This window comes from Hippoglossus stenolepis, chromosome 1 (assembly GCF_022539355.2).
Source record: "Hippoglossus stenolepis isolate QCI-W04-F060 chromosome 1, HSTE1.2, whole genome shotgun sequence".
NCBI classification, from domain to species: domain Eukaryota; kingdom Metazoa; phylum Chordata; class Actinopteri; order Pleuronectiformes; family Pleuronectidae; genus Hippoglossus; species Hippoglossus stenolepis.
The window spans coordinates 10,457,252-10,475,916 of NC_061483.1; the positions used below are offsets into that span (position 1 = coordinate 10,457,252).

An 18,665-nucleotide genomic window follows, 5' to 3' on the forward strand; every position below is an offset into this window, starting at 1 on the left:
ACAGCTACCCCATCACTGAGCTGAGGCACAATAAGGTAACTGATACTTGTGAAATATGTGGATTGCTGCTCCCTTTAAAAATGTAGCAGTCGGGCGATGTGCGACTCTGCATCACTTAAATACATTTTTCGCCACCGTCTCCTAAAAGAAATCTTAATATAAATTGTTGTGATTTGATCTTTTATTTTTATAGAAAATATGTGATCTCGTTTTCTATTATGCATCTTACTGAAAGTTAATAAAAATCTTAAAAGTCCAGGACAGACATTCCACATTTATGATTTGTTTTAAAGGAGGTTCGATGGAAAATAAACATGGTTGTTTACTCAGAGCTGTCCAACCAGGTGTAAATTACACAGAATACCCAGAGCTGGGATCAACACCAAGGTTATTTTTGTCCAGAGCAACAAACTCTGATATCAGTAATCCTGCAGCAGCTTGCAGGGCAACAAAACCCGAACACAGAACAAACTTGACAAACCATTGTTAGAAAACGAGAGCAGCCCTTTAATTGCTTCACCATAATGCAGAAAGAATGAAAAGCATCAGATGGAGAATTGTTTAAAGATGTTTCTGTCGTGAAATCAATATGATTCACTTTGGATTGTGCCAGCATAGTACATCATACCGCTCTCTATAATATTCATTCCAGACACAATAATGTGAAATGTTGCAGGCAGGTTCCTCTGTGTTGACACGTTTTATCAGACCAGGCCATTTGCTACCAAACCAGCTCTCTTCAGTGTCTCTGACTTACCAGAGTAAAGTGCATTAGTCCACATTTTACCAAAAGAAGATAAACTACAGCACATATTAAGTTGAAATAGAATCATCAGCTAATACAGTACATGACTAATATCATATGATCATATATAAAACATGTAGATTGTATGGAAACCCATGTTTAAGTGAAAAACTACTCGGAGTAGACGCAGTGATATTGAGTCTTAAAAAGGTGCAAACAAGCAGCGGGGTTCTCCTCCCAGTGGAATTTGTTTGAGTTTGAGCAGCAGGTGAATCAGTCTGGGTCATGATTCTTCTGCAATGATGCGAGATCGACATGTCGCCCGCAGCTTAGTCAAGGTTGCCATGGAGAGACTTCGTGGTTCCGTGAAGATTTTCTGGGAAAGGCCAAAAAAACCCAGCAGGATTATAGAATTAAAGAAAGCCAATTATAAAAGGATCCAATTTGTTCACCTTTTCTTCTTTTACCTGCATGAAAGTGTGACATTCATCCACAAATGGTCCATGGGCGATCTGCTTGAAGATTTGGCAGACGTCTGGCATCGACTGGGCCTGTTGAATCAGAGTCTGGTTCTGGCTGATCAGTGTCAGAGCGACGCGGAAGAGGATTTTCGATCCCTCGTAGAACAGGCAATCCCAGATCCGTAGAACAGTCTGCAGATGACAGAGAAGTAAATCCCACATGTCGTGATACACAGCATGAAGTTTAACATAGGGATCAAAATAGTTATTTCCCTAACCCCCGCTGGTGGCCGCTAACACCTGCTAACATCTACTGGTAGTTGGTAACTTAAATGTGCAGAAGACCTTCAAACGTACAAGGGATATTCACCATCTTGTCCTATATTCTAAAATTAATGACTTTTCCAGTGCACCGAAAAAGCTAAACATAAAAAGGTAGAGGGTGTGGCAAATTAAGAAGAAAAATACATACAATTATTTTCATACAATTGAAAATGAAAAACTTTAAACAATTTCCATATATCCTACCATTCAACGTTGCACTACCTTGCTAGCTTCTATAAAACATGTAACTTGGATGTTTGTTTCAAGAGGAGCAAAGAAAAACTGTGGTGGTTTCTCTGAATCAATCTGGAGTTGAGTCCTAACTACTGGGAATGGTTAGCCATGGTGGCTGAGAGTGTGGGGAGGGTGACCTCTTGAGGGAATAGCTTGAATATCTGCCAGGTCTTACATGTAACACCCTCCTCTGGCCAACAGAGGGAGCAACAACAAGGACTACTCCACGTGGTGGATTGGCCATAATCTGTGTATGGAATGCATTTAAAGCAGCACGGGCATAAAAAAAACACAAAGGAGTTCAATAAATGTGACGGACAATGAATGGTGTTTTAAGGCAAAACCTCGGAGACAATCACCTCTACTGGCAAGACGTCTATGTAGAGACAGATGAACCATCGGGAGACCACGAGGGTCCACATGACGTTATGATCCACCATGGTCTGCCACACACTAGGGATTTTAATCTTCACCAGCTCCCCCAACACCTCCTGGTCCGTCTTCAGCCCCAGCATGGCTGGACTGTAATAGTCTGTAACAACACACACTGTGAGTTAAACATTGCCCTTAAATAATAACAAGATGTGTCTAAACAAATCCATTCGAGTAATACAAAAGCTGGATTAACAGGTTAAATGGAAAACATGATTCCGTGTGTTGACTGACAAACAACTGCCGTCTAAATCATATTGACATTAGCTAATTTTAATGAGTGTAAATTCCAAATGAAAACATACTGTAGGTCTTAAGCCACAGACAGATAAAGACCACGTGACCTCTTACAAGATTATTCTTAGCCGAGAGCAAAAGGACAACCAGAGCATTTATACACACGCACGCACTCACGCACACACACGTCAGGAGAACAGAACAGTGTATGTATACACACACACACAGACACACACCTGGTAATATTCTGCTGAGTAGTGCATCCATCAACCAGAAGGATTTCTCTTCATCTTTTGTGATGATGAGCAGATAACCAGCTATGAAGTTCATCCCCTGAAGACAAAAGACACACTCAGGCTACACATGAAGAGAGCATGAGGAGCTCGAGAGTAAAAGGACAGAGACCATGAAGTGTACTCGGGACATGAAATAAATAGACAAAGAACCATTCCAGCCAACACAGGGTACCTGAGTAGGATTAGAGATGAATGAGTTCTTGTTCTACGACATGATGTAACCATCGGCAACCTGCTGCCTGTTTGAATTGCAAAACAAGCTGAATGTGGTCTGGTGTAGGAAATTACCCTTTCAAATGAGTAGCATGATCATTTACATAGGACGCACTAAGTTTACACATGCAAACTGGCTGCCTGGAAGTACCAACTAAAATGACTGGTTGACATGATAGTGCTGTAAAAACTGCCGTTTTCATACATAATTGTGTACTTGAGTACTCAGTAAATGATAAATAGCCAGATTTGTGTGTAAACATCCATTAAGCCAAAAAAGTATTGTTTATTTAATTTTGCTGTTAAAGATTTGAAGGCTGATATGAATTAGCTTTTCAAAGACACATTATCTTTACCGATATGAAAACTTTAATTCCACAAAATAAAGAAAAGATGTGCATTTATGTTTCTATCTAACATAAAAATACATTTATTTTGTTGTATTTGTGTTGTTTTTTTATTCATATTATATATATTTTGTAAAGTTTACAGTTCAACTTTAAAATATCAAACCTCAATTAAATGTCTTACATATAAATATATTGGCTGATTTATCAGTGTTGGAAGTGTTTTTACTTCAGTATCGGCCCCAAAAATCCATATCAGTCTGTCTATAATACTTTTTGTCCTATAATCCTCACAAATAACAAGCTGAACCCGTCACTGCATTTCAGCACTAAACAGAACAATGTGTCATTCTAACACTACAAACAAAAAACATAACACACAGTCCTTGACACTACTGAATATGGTCACAGTAATCATATTGAACTTAGTGAGAATAGGTATATTGTTAGGTTAAAGGTCAGTATTACCTGGCAGTAGCCCACAGTGGGATTGTGGTGACCATTAGCCAGCAGCACATTGTACAGAGCTTTCTGGAGACATGGGCTGGACGTCTTACGGAACTGGATGTTGTCTGGAAATGTTCTGTTCAAGTCTGAAAGAAACCACACACACACACACACACTGATAATGACTCTGTGCTTGTGTGTACACAAACAAGAGGGTGAGTGACAGAGAAGCAGGACAGAGACACTTTCTGTTATCTCAACTCTCATGTTGAGATAACAGTAACTCGATCATGTGAACTTTTCCAGATGCTTTGAGTGTAGGTTAAACTGTAACTAGGTACGAGAGCCACAGTGTCCTTCTGTCCACCTTTCACTTCAGAGAGAACGATCATTTTAGGGTTTTTTTCCATAAAGGATGAATTGTTTGTTTACACAGCTAGAAAAATAAAAATAATTTCCTCATAGAATTAAAAACCCACAGTGTACCTATCACTCTAATTGACTGTCCTGTATTTTATGATTTCACCAGTTTCTTACAGAATCCCATCCCTGGGGTTCTTTCACTGCTGTGCCGTTTTCAACCTGAATACCCATAACATAACAATATCCTAAGTGAACTTCAGCAGTTTATCGGATCTGGCTGAAGAGAAGTATACAGTACTCTATTTATAGTACGTCACGATGAGTTGTATGAGCTCTGAAACACCAAAATGTTGAGCATCATTGTGGCCTGTGTGCCTCACTGTAGGTTTTGCAGTGTATTCAGGACCATTAGCTATAGTCAGCATAAACTGATGAGCTGAATCAGCCTCAGACGCAGTCAATGATGAAGAATTCCCTGACGGTGTGTTAAAAAGAAATCTGTTTTTCCACTCATTGAGGCCAGCTGGCCTTTTAGCTCTCTGGCTTTTTTCTCACTAGCAAAGAAAACTGCATGATACTAAAGACATAACAAAAAAAAACTTTATGGTACAAACTGCAACTTTTTATGGGGCTCACACTGATGTGAAACTAACTGGCTAATCATTGGATGAGGAACTGTTTTTCCCCTGGTTAGGGTTTACATAGAGGTTAGTGTGTAACAGAAGACATGAGGTGATCCACCTATAGGTGCTTTCAGACATGTACTGATGTTAGAACAATATCTGAGTGAGCCCATGGGAGAGTACAGCAGGAACATGTTGTTGTGAACCAGTCTGAGCCAGATAAACTCCTGCTGTGCTCTTCATATGTGAACGGCAAACTCCAGAAAATGTCTGAACCCAATTTCTGGACTTTTTCTGGAGTTCACATCTGAAAACAGCTTATGGTTCTTTTCCTGGTGCAAGCTCTTCGAGATTGGCTTGATGTGTACCAGGGCTCACAGCTTTTGAATCTGTTTGCAGCCTGACCTGTGCGGATGGTGTCCACCAGTTTAGGGTCGTGTTTGGCTCCAAGCAGGGACTGGTAGTATCCTGGATTCTTCTCTAACTGGTCTTGAGCCCCACTGGCCGTCATCCAGATCAGAGCCCGGTGCTCATTGGGAATCCCCTTACGCACATAACGCTTTACTGAAAAGAAAGAAGGGAACATTTAAGGTGAGTCCCTCCGTTTTACTTCATTCAGGACTCACTTACTTGAGGATACGTGTGCTTCAGTTTTCACACTTACATTTTACATTCTTCTGCACCTTGCTTTTGCCCTTCAGTAGTTTGGACCACTTGATCGACCGTTGGGTGAGCACAACGAGATACTCGGACATGAGCTCCTCGTATGACTCGTAGTCAAAGTCCTCTGAGCGCTCAAAGCCATATGGATCCCACCTGGGCCAAAAAGCACAAGGTAAGAAACTGTTGACATCTAATCCAACAGAATATCCATCAGAATAACAACGCATTCACATCATAGAACTGTAGCATGTGTATCTACATTATCTATGTCTACAGTCTGGTTCTAGATGAAAAAGCTGTGGGTGTGAGTGGCTCCACCTAATGCCTTGGGTAACATGATTATCTCCCGGCAGCTTAACCCTTTCATGAGAGCAAAGTCATCGCTGAAGAAGAAATACACACGAGCCCTCACAGCCTGTAAACCCCCACCACCACCACCACCACCACCACCTCTTGTATGTACCAAAAACAGTCCAGGCTCTACCTGGTGTGACTGTGTCAACACTAAAAGGTATTATTAGGTAAAGATTACGTTCCTCATGGGGGAAAATGTCCTTGTTGGCAAAACAAAAGCGAGGGCACACATTGGATGTGTCATTGTGGAGCCTGTGAATGTGGCACCTGACTGCAGGTTGGTTTTGGTTATCACCGTTTGTTTGAACAGTGCGACAGCCAAACTTCTCCATGGAAAATATCACTATACATATACTGAAGACAAAAGTATTGATGTCGCACGTCTACCAAAAAAGTCAACATGCTTTAGCCTGTATCTACAACTGAACTATATCAACTTTAATGACATTTTAGTCCAATATACACCTGCTGTCAGTTTATTTACAGTCTAAGAGAACCGCCCTGCAATAAACCTAACCTTTTTAAAAGGTCAGAACATTGAAACTGCACTAGGTATGTGATGATTCATCTTCATGATTTTTTTAATGACTGCATTTTGGGGCGTGTTGAATTCCATTCAGTCATTACAACGGAATTTGATTAAATTGTTGTACCACTTTAAATGTAAGATCAGCAATGACCATCCCTCCACCTTCCATCTGGTGATCCCGTAAGATAAAACCTGTGTCAACACGTGTTTTACAACCTTCACTGTTCTATTACCTCCACCAAGAGGTTTGTTTTCACCCACGTCTGTTTGTTTGTTTATCAGCAGGATTAATGGAAAACTACACAATGGATTTCCACAATACCTTCTGGAAGGTGTTAGGTACCTGGGCTAAGTAACAACCCATCAATGTTTGCGTGGATCGGCACAAAAGGGTGGCTTCTGAAATCTTGAATTACTTTCTTTAACTTTTTGAACAGGTTTTTCTTTTACATTTCCCAAAGAGTAATTAATTGATCTTGAAGAACTAATCTGAATTTAGGGGACTTATATCTAATGTGCAAACCTAAAGATGTTACCATCATCAAAACTATTGACAATTGACAACATGGTAAAAGTGAATTTGTAGTATTTTGGGGTTTTAAAAAACTGCATGTAACTGTGTAGTTGGGGTTATTAGGTTGATTAATTGTATTGATAAAAACTTTTTTATTAATTTGATGGGGTAAAACAAATACCAGTATCATACCCACCAGCACTTATACTGATTTATTGAAAAATAGTGAAATAATTTACATTGTGATGACAGTTTTGGCAATTTCCTAAAATATTTGGAAGTTTTTTCTAATAGAAAGTTGTCATCAGTGAGTGTGGATGATTTGTAATAATTCATAAGTAAGTCGTGTTTAAGAAGTAGCTGTTAGATGTAGGTACAGTAAACAGTAGCTTAGGCTGCAGCTCACATTTCCCACGAAATGAGGATTAAAGTAATGAGCTGCTCCGTGTTGGAGCTTCCAGGAAAGTTCCTGAAACAGCGCTCACCTTCTTCAAAACATGGAATACTTGTGTTTATTAATTTAATGTTTCCAGGTTACGTTAGCTGACATTACCTGCCCACCCGGTCTTTAGCGCTTCCTCCGGCGGCGGAGCGGCTTCCATTCGCCGCCCGGTGCTTCTTCTCCATCGGCTCCTGCGCTCCGGTGATATCCCCCGAAAACTAAATAAATCACAGCCTCAGTCTCACCATGGATCCACCGAGCTGCTGTGGTTTCCGCTTCCCGCTCAGACTTCACGACGGGCCGGACAGTGGAGTTTAAAGTTTCCGTTCACTTTCTCCATGTTTGTTTTTGTTTGCTGAGGAGAACCGGGGACGAGACGCAGCTGCTGCCTGGTGCTGTTTTTCCTCCTGGGGTTCGAAATCCTCTGGAGATGGAAGAAGCGATGCGAAGCGTTTCCCTCGAAGCTTCAACTCGCTTCAGCTCAATTCTTCAAATGTTTTTTATCGGTTGTGTTTGAATCGCGTGGAGAGTTTGCCTCGAGTTTTTTTTTTTATCGCCATCCACAGGCACCTGCTGCTGCTCCCGGTCCCTCCTCCTCTTCTTCTTCTTCTTCCTCCTCTTCTTCCTCCCGGAGAGAAACTCTTGAGTCGCCCCACTAACACTAACACAACTCGATCTCCTCCATGTTACTCACGTGTCCTCCTCCTCCATTGCTCCCGTCCAGACTCCTCTTCTGCTCCATGGAGGATTTTGGACTCGTGACGTTTGCCCCGGGACACCCACGTCAATCAGACCTAGTGGTGCGTTCAAGCGACTCTCGTGAAAACGCCGACTTCAAAAAGGCAAAGCGAGGCGAGTCTGATTCAGGTTTATGACACAGAGGGAGATTCAAGGGGCTGCACAGGCACTTTAAAAACAACAGAGACAAAAGGAAGATCAATCAATTGAAATCAGTTTAAAAACTAATTTCAAGTAGAATTGAAAGGAGTAAAACAGAAGAGTAAAAAAAACTCAAAAGGATAAATCAGTATGCACATTTTAAACGAGTAGAAACAAAATAGAATAAAATGGAAGGGTGGTTTGACCTTTTGAGATAGTTAAGTCGAAGGCACTTTTCAATAAAAAGTTTTCAATCGGGTTTTAAAAACTCGAGGATGTGAAATGTGGCTCGTGAGTTTGCAGCTTGTCCAACACATGCTCATAACATGTGAGAAACATCCAAATACTATGAGGTAAAACAACTTCATGTGAGGATAGAATTAAATGCAATAATAAATAACTATAACATAAATATGACCCACAACAATCTAAAAAAGTAGTGAGGTTGTGCATAAACGCATTTAAAAGGAAATGAGGACAATAACAGGAGAGTGGTTAAAGGACTTATGATCATTTTTACAACATCTACTTTTACTTTTCAGTAATACATATATTTACCGCATATTCGTTTATTAACTACATGTAACAAGGAGAACATGTAGCAACTCCTGTTTTGCATTAAGCAACTGCAGTATTTCTGGAGAGGTGTAGGCATTTCAGAACATTTTGTAAAAGTATTCAATATTTATTTGGCATGTATAGTGTTATATAAATTCAACTCAATCAATGCAACTCAATCAACCCCCTGATCCTAAATTTTCTTCAGGGTTCCACATTTGACCTGAACAGTGTTCATATGTCTGATGAAACGTGAAGGCAGCAAAACAAAGGGTGAGTGGCCGACGCCCTCTTCAGCACAGCCACGTAGCTCAGGTGAATAAACACAGACTCACCTGGGCCTCTGCTGGGAAACTGAAACATATGTCTCTCAAAAATCTGCTTCCTTTCCACCATCTGCACAGTTTCACATCTTTAGGGAAACATAACACATGATGAATTAATGACTTTTTCAGTTCATATAATTAAATCGTATACAGTTTATGAACAGTGTTATGTAAGTACGAGAGTTGGACCGTGCTGTCTTTCTGGAAAAGGTGACGAGTATGAAAATGAGGCCAACCTCACATGAAGTCACCAGTTTTTTAAATTTGATTATGAGCAAATGAGAGAAACTGGAGCAGAGCCGCACGCAAACAGTGTCCCAACACTGACATCCAGATCCAGGAAAGTCTGTTACACAACACTGAGGCTGTTCATGATGCTGATGATAAAAAGCTGGGGGGGAAAGGAAGATAATGTGGTCATATTAATTTGTTTAGTTTAAGTTACTTACGATTAAGTACTCAAAAGTGGTTAAAGGACACTCGTAAAGGCTGAAAAACAATCGCAACACATTTTTTTGATGTAGCCCTTTTGGAGTTGCTGAAATATATTTTTTATACACCAAGGAAGCTGTCAGAAATATATTTTGATTATAAAGAAAAAGAAAAAACACAACACTCAAGTTATTGATAGTGACACCAAGAGCCACGCATAAACCACATATATCCTAAATCGAATTACTTTAAATCAGATATAAGTGTTGCTGCCATACAAACAACACAAAACTCCTGACTGGACAGACGAAGGTTCATTAAGGCTTCGATCTCCCTTTGTCTTGTGAAAATACCACCCACCTGCCGGCAGCGTGGTAACTGCGAACTGGATGAACTTATCACCACTGAAATCTTTGGCACTGCTGTGTGACCATTCGTCTGTTCTCAGCGCTCGTCACCACATGCAAACACTACAGTTTAGCATAGGTGTGTGCTAGGCACTGTTCCACAGGCTGACAAGGTCGTCTGAGTCCAGTTAATCAAGTGTTGATTGAAGATTAACAAAACGTACTTCCTTTGAAACAACCTTGTAACCACTGTGACCATGTATTTCATCACCAGTTCCCTATAAAGTGATTTATATACACAGCAATCTGAACCAAAATCACATTAAAGCTGTTTCATACAGAATAATTGAGGTCAATGCAAAATTACTATATTCCACTATGAGTGTGGTAAAGTTTTTTTTTTTTTCAATGAACATCTATTGCCTATACAGATTACCTTGAAGAATACACAGAGGCTGAAACGCAGTGCAAAGGGGTTTGTTTAGTTTCTCTCAAGTAGAGAGAAAACTGTTTTGTGCAGAGAAAGAAACAGAAACCATGTTGACAGAACCGTTTTCAACAATTAAACCTTGACAAGCTCCTGGTCAGCCAGTCTTACTGTTGTAGGTCACTTTGAGGTCATCAGTGTTATATTATTACTATTAATGATCGTTGTTCTTCTGTAGAACCCTTTTATTCATTTCTATCCTATTCATTCAAAGGCATTTAAAACAAACATACTACAATGAAAAATAATTTTTGAATCAACACTGTTGTGACACAAGATAAGAGTTAGCAATACATTTTCTTGTGTTTTTCTTTATTGTAGAGCCAACCAACATACAGTATCAGCATTGGCATTTGTTTGCAGATATAAAAAGTTTTACTTTAGGGATTAAACAATGCATATTTGGTTGTGGAAAGACAAAGAAAGACACCAGTGTTACTTGTTACTGCTGCTGCTGTGATTGTTGCTGATGTATAAGTCAACATTATATCTGTGGAAGGATCAGCAAACACTGATTCTAGTTCTCTGACCGTACGTCAACGTCCGTCCATCGATAACAACCTAAAAAGTGAAGGTGTCAGTAAAACGTATGATTTTGGGTTTATATGTTTGTTTGACTGAAGGATCCCCGTAGTTGATTGTTGTATACTTTGGCCTCTGTATTGTCTCGTATCGCTCAGGTTTAATCTCAGGTAATGTTACATCGATGGTCTTATTGTCTTCATCCTCATTGGCAGTGTCTTCAGAAAGTCTTTGCTGCATTTTAGTGTCTTTAATGTCCACTAGTGTTACTTCTTCTTCTGCCGCTGCAGCCTTCATGTCTTTTTCTAGTGGTTTAGCCTCTGCTGGTTTCATCTTTGTTATACTATGATTATTATGGCTTACACCAATGTCTTCAAAATTCTCCATTCTCATTAATGCATTGTTAGAAGCAGTCTTATCAGTATCAGACTGTGACGGGCGACTTATAGTTTCTCTATCTGGAGCTGATTGAGAGTAAGAATTAGATCGATCAGGACCTTGCTGATGACAGTGAAGTCTGTGAACACGTGGGATGACATATTTACGCAGCAGTCTCGGAATGTCCTCTGCTCTGGAGTGGTTTGGATCCTCCACTGCTCTGCTCTCCATGGAGTCAGGACCTGTTTCTGGGGAAAGTCCCTGAACTTTAGGTTTTGTACTGCTTTCAGCTACTAGATTTGAGAGTTCAGCTGCAGCTGACTCGCCGTGAGAGTATGGAAGAGCTCCACTAGGACTGTTTTTCTTCACATTTGGTATCGTCTCTGAGGTCTCGGGCTTGGTTTCTTGTAGATATTGTTTGGGAGAGGAATCCACACATGTGGACCACAAAGCACAGGTCACAATGGCTGCCACATGCCTGTTCAATAAGGGTTCTGATAGTGGAGACAGCCGGCAGGGTTCTGGAGGGGCCCACTCTGAGACAGATATTAAACAAAGCATCTCCTGACGTCCATATTTTAACCTGTTGGTGACGTACTGAGTTTCATTAGCTATGGTCCGAATTTGACCACATTCCCCTCCAGACCTCCAGTCCTTTACGTCATTATCGTTAGCTTGACTATTCGTAGCTTGACTATCGTTAGCTTGACTATTCGTAGCTTGACTATCGTTAGCTTGACTATCGTTAGCTTGACTATCGTTACCTTGACTATTCGTAGCTTGACTATCGTTAGCTTGACTATTCGTAGCTTGACTATCGTTAGCTTGACTATCGTTAGCTTGACTATCGTTACCTTGACTATTCGTAGCTTGACTATCGTTAGCGACTATTTCGCTTGACTATCGTTACCTTGACTATTCGTAGCTTGACTATCATTAGCTTGACTATCGTTACTTGACTATCATTAGCTTGACTATCATTAGCTTGACTATCCGTAGCTTGACTATTCACATGATTTAATGAACAATGATGATCAGCCTTTTGATTTGGAGGCTGATAACCCATTTGTCTCATTTGTTCTACTTTCAAAGGATTTTTTTCTCTCAGATTTGTGTCTGATTCTGTTAGAATGTTGACTTTCTGCTCTGGTCTTTTTTCTTGCCTATAAGCAATTTGATTTCCCTTCAACTGCTGTAGAGGTTTCCTTTTCATTACCTTGTGACGGTTTTGTTTGTGGACAGTTTGATCTGCTGCCTCTCGTTGACCTCTTTCATAACAAGCCACCTTTTGTTTTATACTTCCTGTCACCTCCTTGTCATTTCCCCGAGAGGATATTTTTAGTGAACATTTGAAGTCACTTCCCCTGCACACTGTGGCAATGGTCTCAAACCTCTCCATCAAAGAAGATAAGAGGATCCCTCGCCCAATGAGTCCTGGTTTAATTGGCTGTTTCTTCTTCATATTTAGTCCCATTTCTTTATGCTCAGCTATTGCAAACCTGGAAACTATATCCTTCACGCTGCCTCCCCTCTTCAGTCCTTTTTCTCTTTTAGCTTGGTCCCTCTTGGGCGTCTCTCGCTCACTGTCATGGTTGTGGCTCCTTTTACCTGCCACACCTCTGCTGGAGGACAGGCTTCCTACCTCCCTCTGGTGGGTGATGGGAGGTTTAGGTGTAGACCTGGTGAATTTACATTGGAGGAGCTGGAATGTGGTGAGACGCCGAGAAACTAAGTCTTCTCCACTGCTTGGCAATCTGTCTCTCCCCGGATCCGACCAGCATTTTTTGAAGATCTTGGAACTGGTCTCAGTATTTCTCTGCGTCTTTTGATCCTCCTCAGGACACTGAATCATTGTGCAATTGGTCTGAAGCTGAGAATGTTTCATTGAACCTCTCGTTCTCTGACCAGGACAATCTTTTGTTGTGTTTCTGGCTGCCCCAGTACCAGACTCCGGCTTCTCCAGGTTTCTGTTTACGGTGGACCGCCTGGGCAGACACTGTGTTAGGTAATGCAGGAGACTCTCAAAAATCCCTCGGAGCACTGGACGGCAGTTGCGATCTCTAACCAACTTCCTCAACATACCAGCATCAGGGCTGATAATGGTGTTCCAAGAATCTGGTCTAAGGAGAATAGAGGACATGTCAAACTTAATCCCTGTAGCCAAGTTTCTTTCTTTCTCTCTGAAACTGAAACGTGAAATGCACAACTAAATTATACTAGTAGAGTAAATTTGGCCGTTCACAGGGACCATATAAAACTAGTTACTCTGAGCAATCTCTAAAATGTTTTCCTCTTTTAATTTTTCCTTATTAATCAGTTACCCTTGAGATGCAGCAAAGTACAGTTCTTGAAGTGCAGTGTTTAAGCAGTGCGGACGTGTTACAGCTGATTAGTTCAGGGGAGTATAGAGGACAGTTGTGCAACAAGAAGAGGAAATCTGGCAGGAAATTAAGAAGCGATCTGTCAAAATAAATGATGCAGTTAAGATAAAGAGACAGGCACGTCATGCGTGACAAATATCGGAGTCAATTTTAATTGTCATGTCATATTAATATCCACCATGTCGTGGTGCTTTCACAATAAAGTACACTGTACCTGATAAGAGCATCACAGTGCAAACAGTGATACATATTAAAAGAAAACAATTACTATTCTTCAACTTCATACAGGTATGCTAAATCATTTCATAATTTCAACCACCTTTACATGCACTGATCAGCTAAAGATAGTTATACAGTGATTCAGTTAATATTTTTAGATAAAAGCAGAAAATCAGGTTTAATGAGCCTAATGTTGAGAACTTCAGAAGCCACAGTGGACATTGTTTGCTCATTTATATTAAATTACTCCACAATACAACTTTGTGCTTAATGTTAATACAGGTTAGCCTAAGAGAAGGAAATTATCTTCTGGTTGTTAGTGCACAATTCCTAATTAACTGTTTTGGGAATTTTCTTTCCCCCAGTTCTGTTATTTGAATTTGAAGCAACACTATGCAGCTTTGTTACGCTGAGCTGTAGATCAGTTGAAAAGACAAAGAAGTCATTAAAGCGATGTGATTCTTAGCGTTTATCTCAAATACTCAGTGCGGAAACTTATAAAATGTGAAGAATTCTGAACAGAGTTTGGTGAGTTTGTTACAGCTGCAGCTCTTCGTGTTCAGGAAGAAGGAATATCTATCTTTCAGTTGTGTTTCAGTTCAGTTTGTGGGGACTACTCAGTCCGACCTCAGCCCAACAGAATTAGGCAGCATGTGTGGCGCTGTTGCTCAGTAAAAGTGACATAGTGTTACTCTAAGCGAGATGAGTCTTTGCAGGATTAAGTTGCCCAAGAGGTCAAACTGTGCCAGATCCCCTGCTATAAACTGATTCCAGATGTAGTAAGAGCGTCATGATCTAGTAGAAAACATTCATGTCAGATGTGTGGACAGTGGGCTGCAGCAAACATCAAGGAGAAGAGGGCAAGATAGGTGAGGAGAGAACAGAAAGCCACTAAGATAATTGAGACACTACCAAGGAGGACTAGAGGGTGGTGTGGGACATAGGGAAGCAGTTTTAGAGTCATGTGCAGTTCCGCTGATAGCCAGTAGGGTTCAGGCCAGTGAAGATCAGGATTACTTGTCTATTTTCTCTGTAGATGCTGCCTTGTACAGCTTCTCCCCCAGCTCCTCCAGACGCCCTCTTTTGTCCAGATCCTGGTAAAGGCCTGAGGGAACCTGCTGGCTCAGGCCGTGCATGAGGCCATAGAGACAACCTGCGATCAGGCCTGTGGCTTCACTCTCACCTGAAACAACACACAGTGAGTCCACAGTGAGTCCACAGTGAGCAGAGCATGTGTTAAATATGAGTTTGAAAAATGTCTCGCAGGTGCAGAGTGCTGTGTTTCTCACCTCCGTGGAACATGGCTCGTTTACACAGCTCAGACCAGTCACTCCCCGCAGCCAGAAGGGCATCGTAGGCTATCATGGGGGCATCGTGACCCCTGCGACCCGCAAGGCCCTCTGAGCTCCAACGTTTATATATCTGTGCAGACAACGATACAGATAACAATAAATGTGGAGGTGAATCCAACCTTGTATGTCTTGTTGTTTTCTGAGTCAGAACTTACCTTGTCTGTCTCCTCAGCATCATAGCGATCAGCGAACAAAGGTTTGTTCTGTTCTTCTGTTTCTATCTGTCTCTCTTCAAGGTAAAACTGCCACTTGGCCTCAAAGTAGAACCAGTTTTCCTGATACTCTGCATAGAAATGTACAATCACACACAGAACTGACAACAGCAGACAGTCATGCTTTCTCCGACACAACTCTGACTGAAACTGAAAATTACTGAAACAGAGTCTAACCTGACATGTGTCGGATGGTCTTCCTGCAGTACTCCTCTGCCCGAGGGATGACCTTCATGAGCTCCCGGCCCCAGGTGACAGGAGATTTCCCCTGGACCGCGTAGGAGGCAAACAGTGCTGTTGTCATGGAACCAAGGAAACCTGAAGACAAGGGAGATACTTAAAGTCACAATGGTTCCGTCTACTGACATGTCAAAGTCACCAAATAATGAATTAAGTATTAAATCAATGTTCTGAAAATACAAACTAGATGCTTGACAGTTCATCAGCTGCACAATGATTAGTCTGTAGTTACTGGATTCATTGAGATATGTTAAAAGAAACACCAACATTGTCACCTGTGGGATGGTTGTGTGTCATTCTGCCGATTTCAATGCTGACCTCCACCAGGTTCTCTAGTCTCTCAGGCTGCCAGTATCTCATACCCACACACATGGCCTTAGCAGCTGCCCCGAAGCCAGACCCTGGACACAGACACACATGTTTATGAGCTGCAGTCATGTTGGAGTGACTAATATTATCTAATATAAAACAAAAATGTCCAATAACCTTTTTCATTGAAGGGTGTGTGCCAGGCGAGCAGGAAGTTGTGAGGTTTGAGGTGAACACATCCCTCCACTGTGGCAGGATCAGGGGCTCTGCCCTGGAGGGACACCATGGCATCAACATAGAGACGCACCAGCTCCCGATACAGGTCCTCCAGACACCAGTAATCTGGACACACACACACACACACACACACACACACACACACACACACACTGAGTGTCATTCATGACTGGCATGCAAGGCGAGATGAGCGGGCTAAGTTTAGCCTCAGCCTGCCTCACCACAGATTAGGACCAGCATGCCTGTGGAGCGAGTGGAGTCAGGTCCACACACCATGAGGTCAATTGGGATCCACGGGCAGAATCTCCAGCTCCCTGCCAGAGTTTGTTTATGTGTGTACTGTGTGTGTGTGTGTACTGTGTGTGTGTGTGCATGAAAGAGAGAGAGAGAGCGTGCGCTGACAAAGAAGCCTCACCAAATTAAGTGGTCAAGGGCTTTGATGAAAGACGGGAACTTTCATCTTTGTGACTGGACTGTGGTTCAGATTGAGTTACACAGAGAGTGAGGCAGGAGAGACCTGGAGTCATCAATACATGAAGAGGGAGTTGAGAGAAGAGTAATAATGTTTAATAGACTAAGTCCCGTCAGTTGAGTTCCAATATTTCCTTTTAACATAGGATCCAGTTTGCTTTTATTACGTCTGCTGAGAGGGTTTCTCCATTAGTGTGTTTTCTTGTTTGTCAGCAAGATTTCCACAAAACCTGTCGGACACGGAGGCAGATTCAGGATCTTTTCCTTATTTCCACTTTTTTAGCTTTGTTAAATAAGACATGTTTTACAGATTCCTTAGGGAATAATTCATGGATCTTGATTTTTAAAAACAGGCACATTAAGTGAAGTGATATCTATGAGTGTGTGAAATTTGGTGCAGCTTGATTGAATTTAAGCAGGTATGCTCTCTACTGAGTGTTATGCTAGGTGGAAGGATAGGACCTGATCAAAGACAGAACCCATTCAATTGTGGATCCAGATCAGAGGGCAAATCCAGAAATGCTTTTTTACTTTCTTCAACATTGCAATATAGGTGCTTTTTTTACATTTTCAATGATTTCCCAGGGAATCATTTATGGATCATTTAGGGGATTGATGAGTTTTTAATTTTGTGGCTGTTGGCGGTGGTATGCTTTCTACTGATTGCCAAGTTTTTGCTATCTCATTAATTTTTACATGCTGTTTGTCTGTGTGCTGGTACGAAGAGTCAGTGTTTACAGTAACAACATTCATTCCACTCCATACTCTTTGGGCTGTCTGCTGTCTGTTGTGTGTGTGTGTGTACAGGCATGCTGCATTGTGGCTAAATAGGGCCTCCTAATCTCAAAAGATGTCACCACCATTTCCCTGGACCACTGACGCTGGCTTTGAGCCGCACCTGCAGCCGAACATGATAGCGGCAGATTATGGAGTCGTCTGACCATTGTTCAGTGACGGAGAAGCGGGGATCAGCTTTTCCAGAGTGGTCTATTTTAGAATATTCTGTCCCTGTAACTCCCTGATGGTATTTGGGTGACGGCATTCATACAAAGGATTTTTAACATAGATTTTGTCTTTGACGTCCTGTTTTATGATGCGTCAGGTTTGGTCACCCAGTACAGGGTCAGCAGCCTCCACTGACTAGATGGAGCCATTCTGGTCCTTCTAAGTGTAGAAAGATTCAAAGCCTCGTGTATATATTTTAGGGATATGTTGGGTTCTGGTGATACATTTCTTAACAGCTAAGGAAATATACATGTAGATATAGCTGAGGTTACATTTGTCGATTTTCATTTCATACTTAACATTTTAAAAAGGAGAAAGAATCACATTAGTTCCGAAACTTGCTGTGATTTTCACTCAGTAATCTGCCTCTTAGACAATCTAAAATCCTCTTTATGACATTATTCCTTAACGTACCTGTTATCAGAGCTTCTGCTGTGGTCATGAGCATCAGCGTTGCATCACTCAGGGGCCAGTTGTCGGAGTCCAGTTTCAGGGCCCCGAGTCCCCCGAGGGAGGCCAGCTCCTCCTGGATCTTCTTGCCTGAGATGCAGCCTTCCCAGCGGCCCTTTCTGTAGCCCAAGGCATCCCCAACAGCACCCAGAACCATGGCTGCCTTGAATTTCTCCATGATGTCCAGGGCTCCACTCACGTGGGCTCGTCCCAGCTGATCAAATCAAGATCTCTCGAATGAGCTCTCCCGGGATTTGGACGACTCCTGGTCCAAACAAATCTGAATCTTAACTCCTGTAGAATTCAAACAGCCCTTTAAGATTCCTACTAGACGTAGAACTACCACAGACTTCTGTCTCTTCTATATATTAATCTTCCGTCCTTCCAACCATCAGAGCTCTCTGCTTGTTTCTCATTAAGGGTGGACTCTCACACGCACACACAAACACTCAAAAGCATCACTCTATCAGCCACAGCTTCTTTGTGTTGGGGCGGCGGTGACTTCAGCAGTGATCAGGTGTCTCCTAAAAAGGCAATCCCCATGGCCCCAGTGGCTATAAGCTGGGTGTGAAGGGGTAAGGGGGGGGGGGGCTGGATGCACTGGAAGAAGTGATGCTCATGTGCTGCTGGGCTGGT

At 41.7% G+C, this 18,665-nt stretch overlaps 2 protein-coding genes across 2 annotated transcripts; both read right to left on the bottom strand.

The window, feature by feature from the left end:
- Positions 1 to 483: 483 nt before the first annotated feature.
- Positions 484 to 8,045, bottom strand: grtp1a (growth hormone regulated TBC protein 1a). The gene is made up of 8 exons (XM_035182949.2): positions 7,336 to 8,045; positions 5,387 to 5,538; positions 5,128 to 5,286; positions 3,758 to 3,882; positions 2,670 to 2,766; positions 2,124 to 2,296; positions 1,213 to 1,398; positions 484 to 1,121 (listed from the first exon to the last, which is right to left on the bottom strand). Exons 1-8 carry the CDS (start codon positions 7,407 to 7,409, stop codon positions 1,029 to 1,031), a joined length of 1,059 nt encoding a protein of 352 aa, XP_035038840.2. The 5' UTR covers positions 7,410 to 8,045; the 3' UTR covers positions 484 to 1,028.
- A 5,616-nt stretch (positions 8,046 to 13,661) lies between these two features.
- On the bottom strand, positions 13,662 to 18,568 carry adprhl1 (ADP-ribosylhydrolase like 1). The gene is made up of 7 exons (XM_035182053.2): positions 17,994 to 18,568; positions 16,044 to 16,208; positions 15,833 to 15,958; positions 15,495 to 15,635; positions 15,261 to 15,388; positions 15,043 to 15,175; positions 13,662 to 14,936 (listed from the first exon to the last, which is right to left on the bottom strand). Exons 1-7 carry the CDS (start codon positions 18,205 to 18,207, stop codon positions 14,767 to 14,769), a joined length of 1,077 nt encoding a protein of 358 aa, XP_035037944.1. The 5' UTR covers positions 18,208 to 18,568; the 3' UTR covers positions 13,662 to 14,766.
- Between the last annotated feature and the right edge of the window lie 97 nt (positions 18,569 to 18,665).

Coding starts and splice junctions, on each gene's coding strand:
- grtp1a (XM_035182949.2), bottom strand. CDS start 7,409: ATGGAGAAGAAGCACCGGGCGGCGAATGGAAGCCGCTCCGCCGCCGGA. Junction 5,539..7,335: donor GCTAAAGACCGGGTGGGCAG/GTAATGTCAGCT, acceptor TTTTTGGCCCAG/GTGGGATCCATATGGCTTTG. Junction 1,399..2,123: donor TAGACGTCTTGCCAGTAGAG/GTGATTGTCTCC, acceptor TGTCATCTGCAG/ACTGTTCTACGGATCTGGGA.
- adprhl1 (XM_035182053.2), bottom strand. CDS start 18,207: ATGGAGAAATTCAAGGCAGCCATGGTTCTGGGTGCTGTTGGGGATGCC. Junction 15,636..15,832: donor GACACACAACCATCCCACAG/GTGACAATGTTG, acceptor CCTTGTCTTCAG/GTTTCCTTGGTTCCATGACA. Junction 14,937..15,042: donor ACGAGCCATGTTCCACGGAG/GTGAGAAACACA, acceptor GTGTTGTTTCAG/GTGAGAGTGAAGCCACAGGC.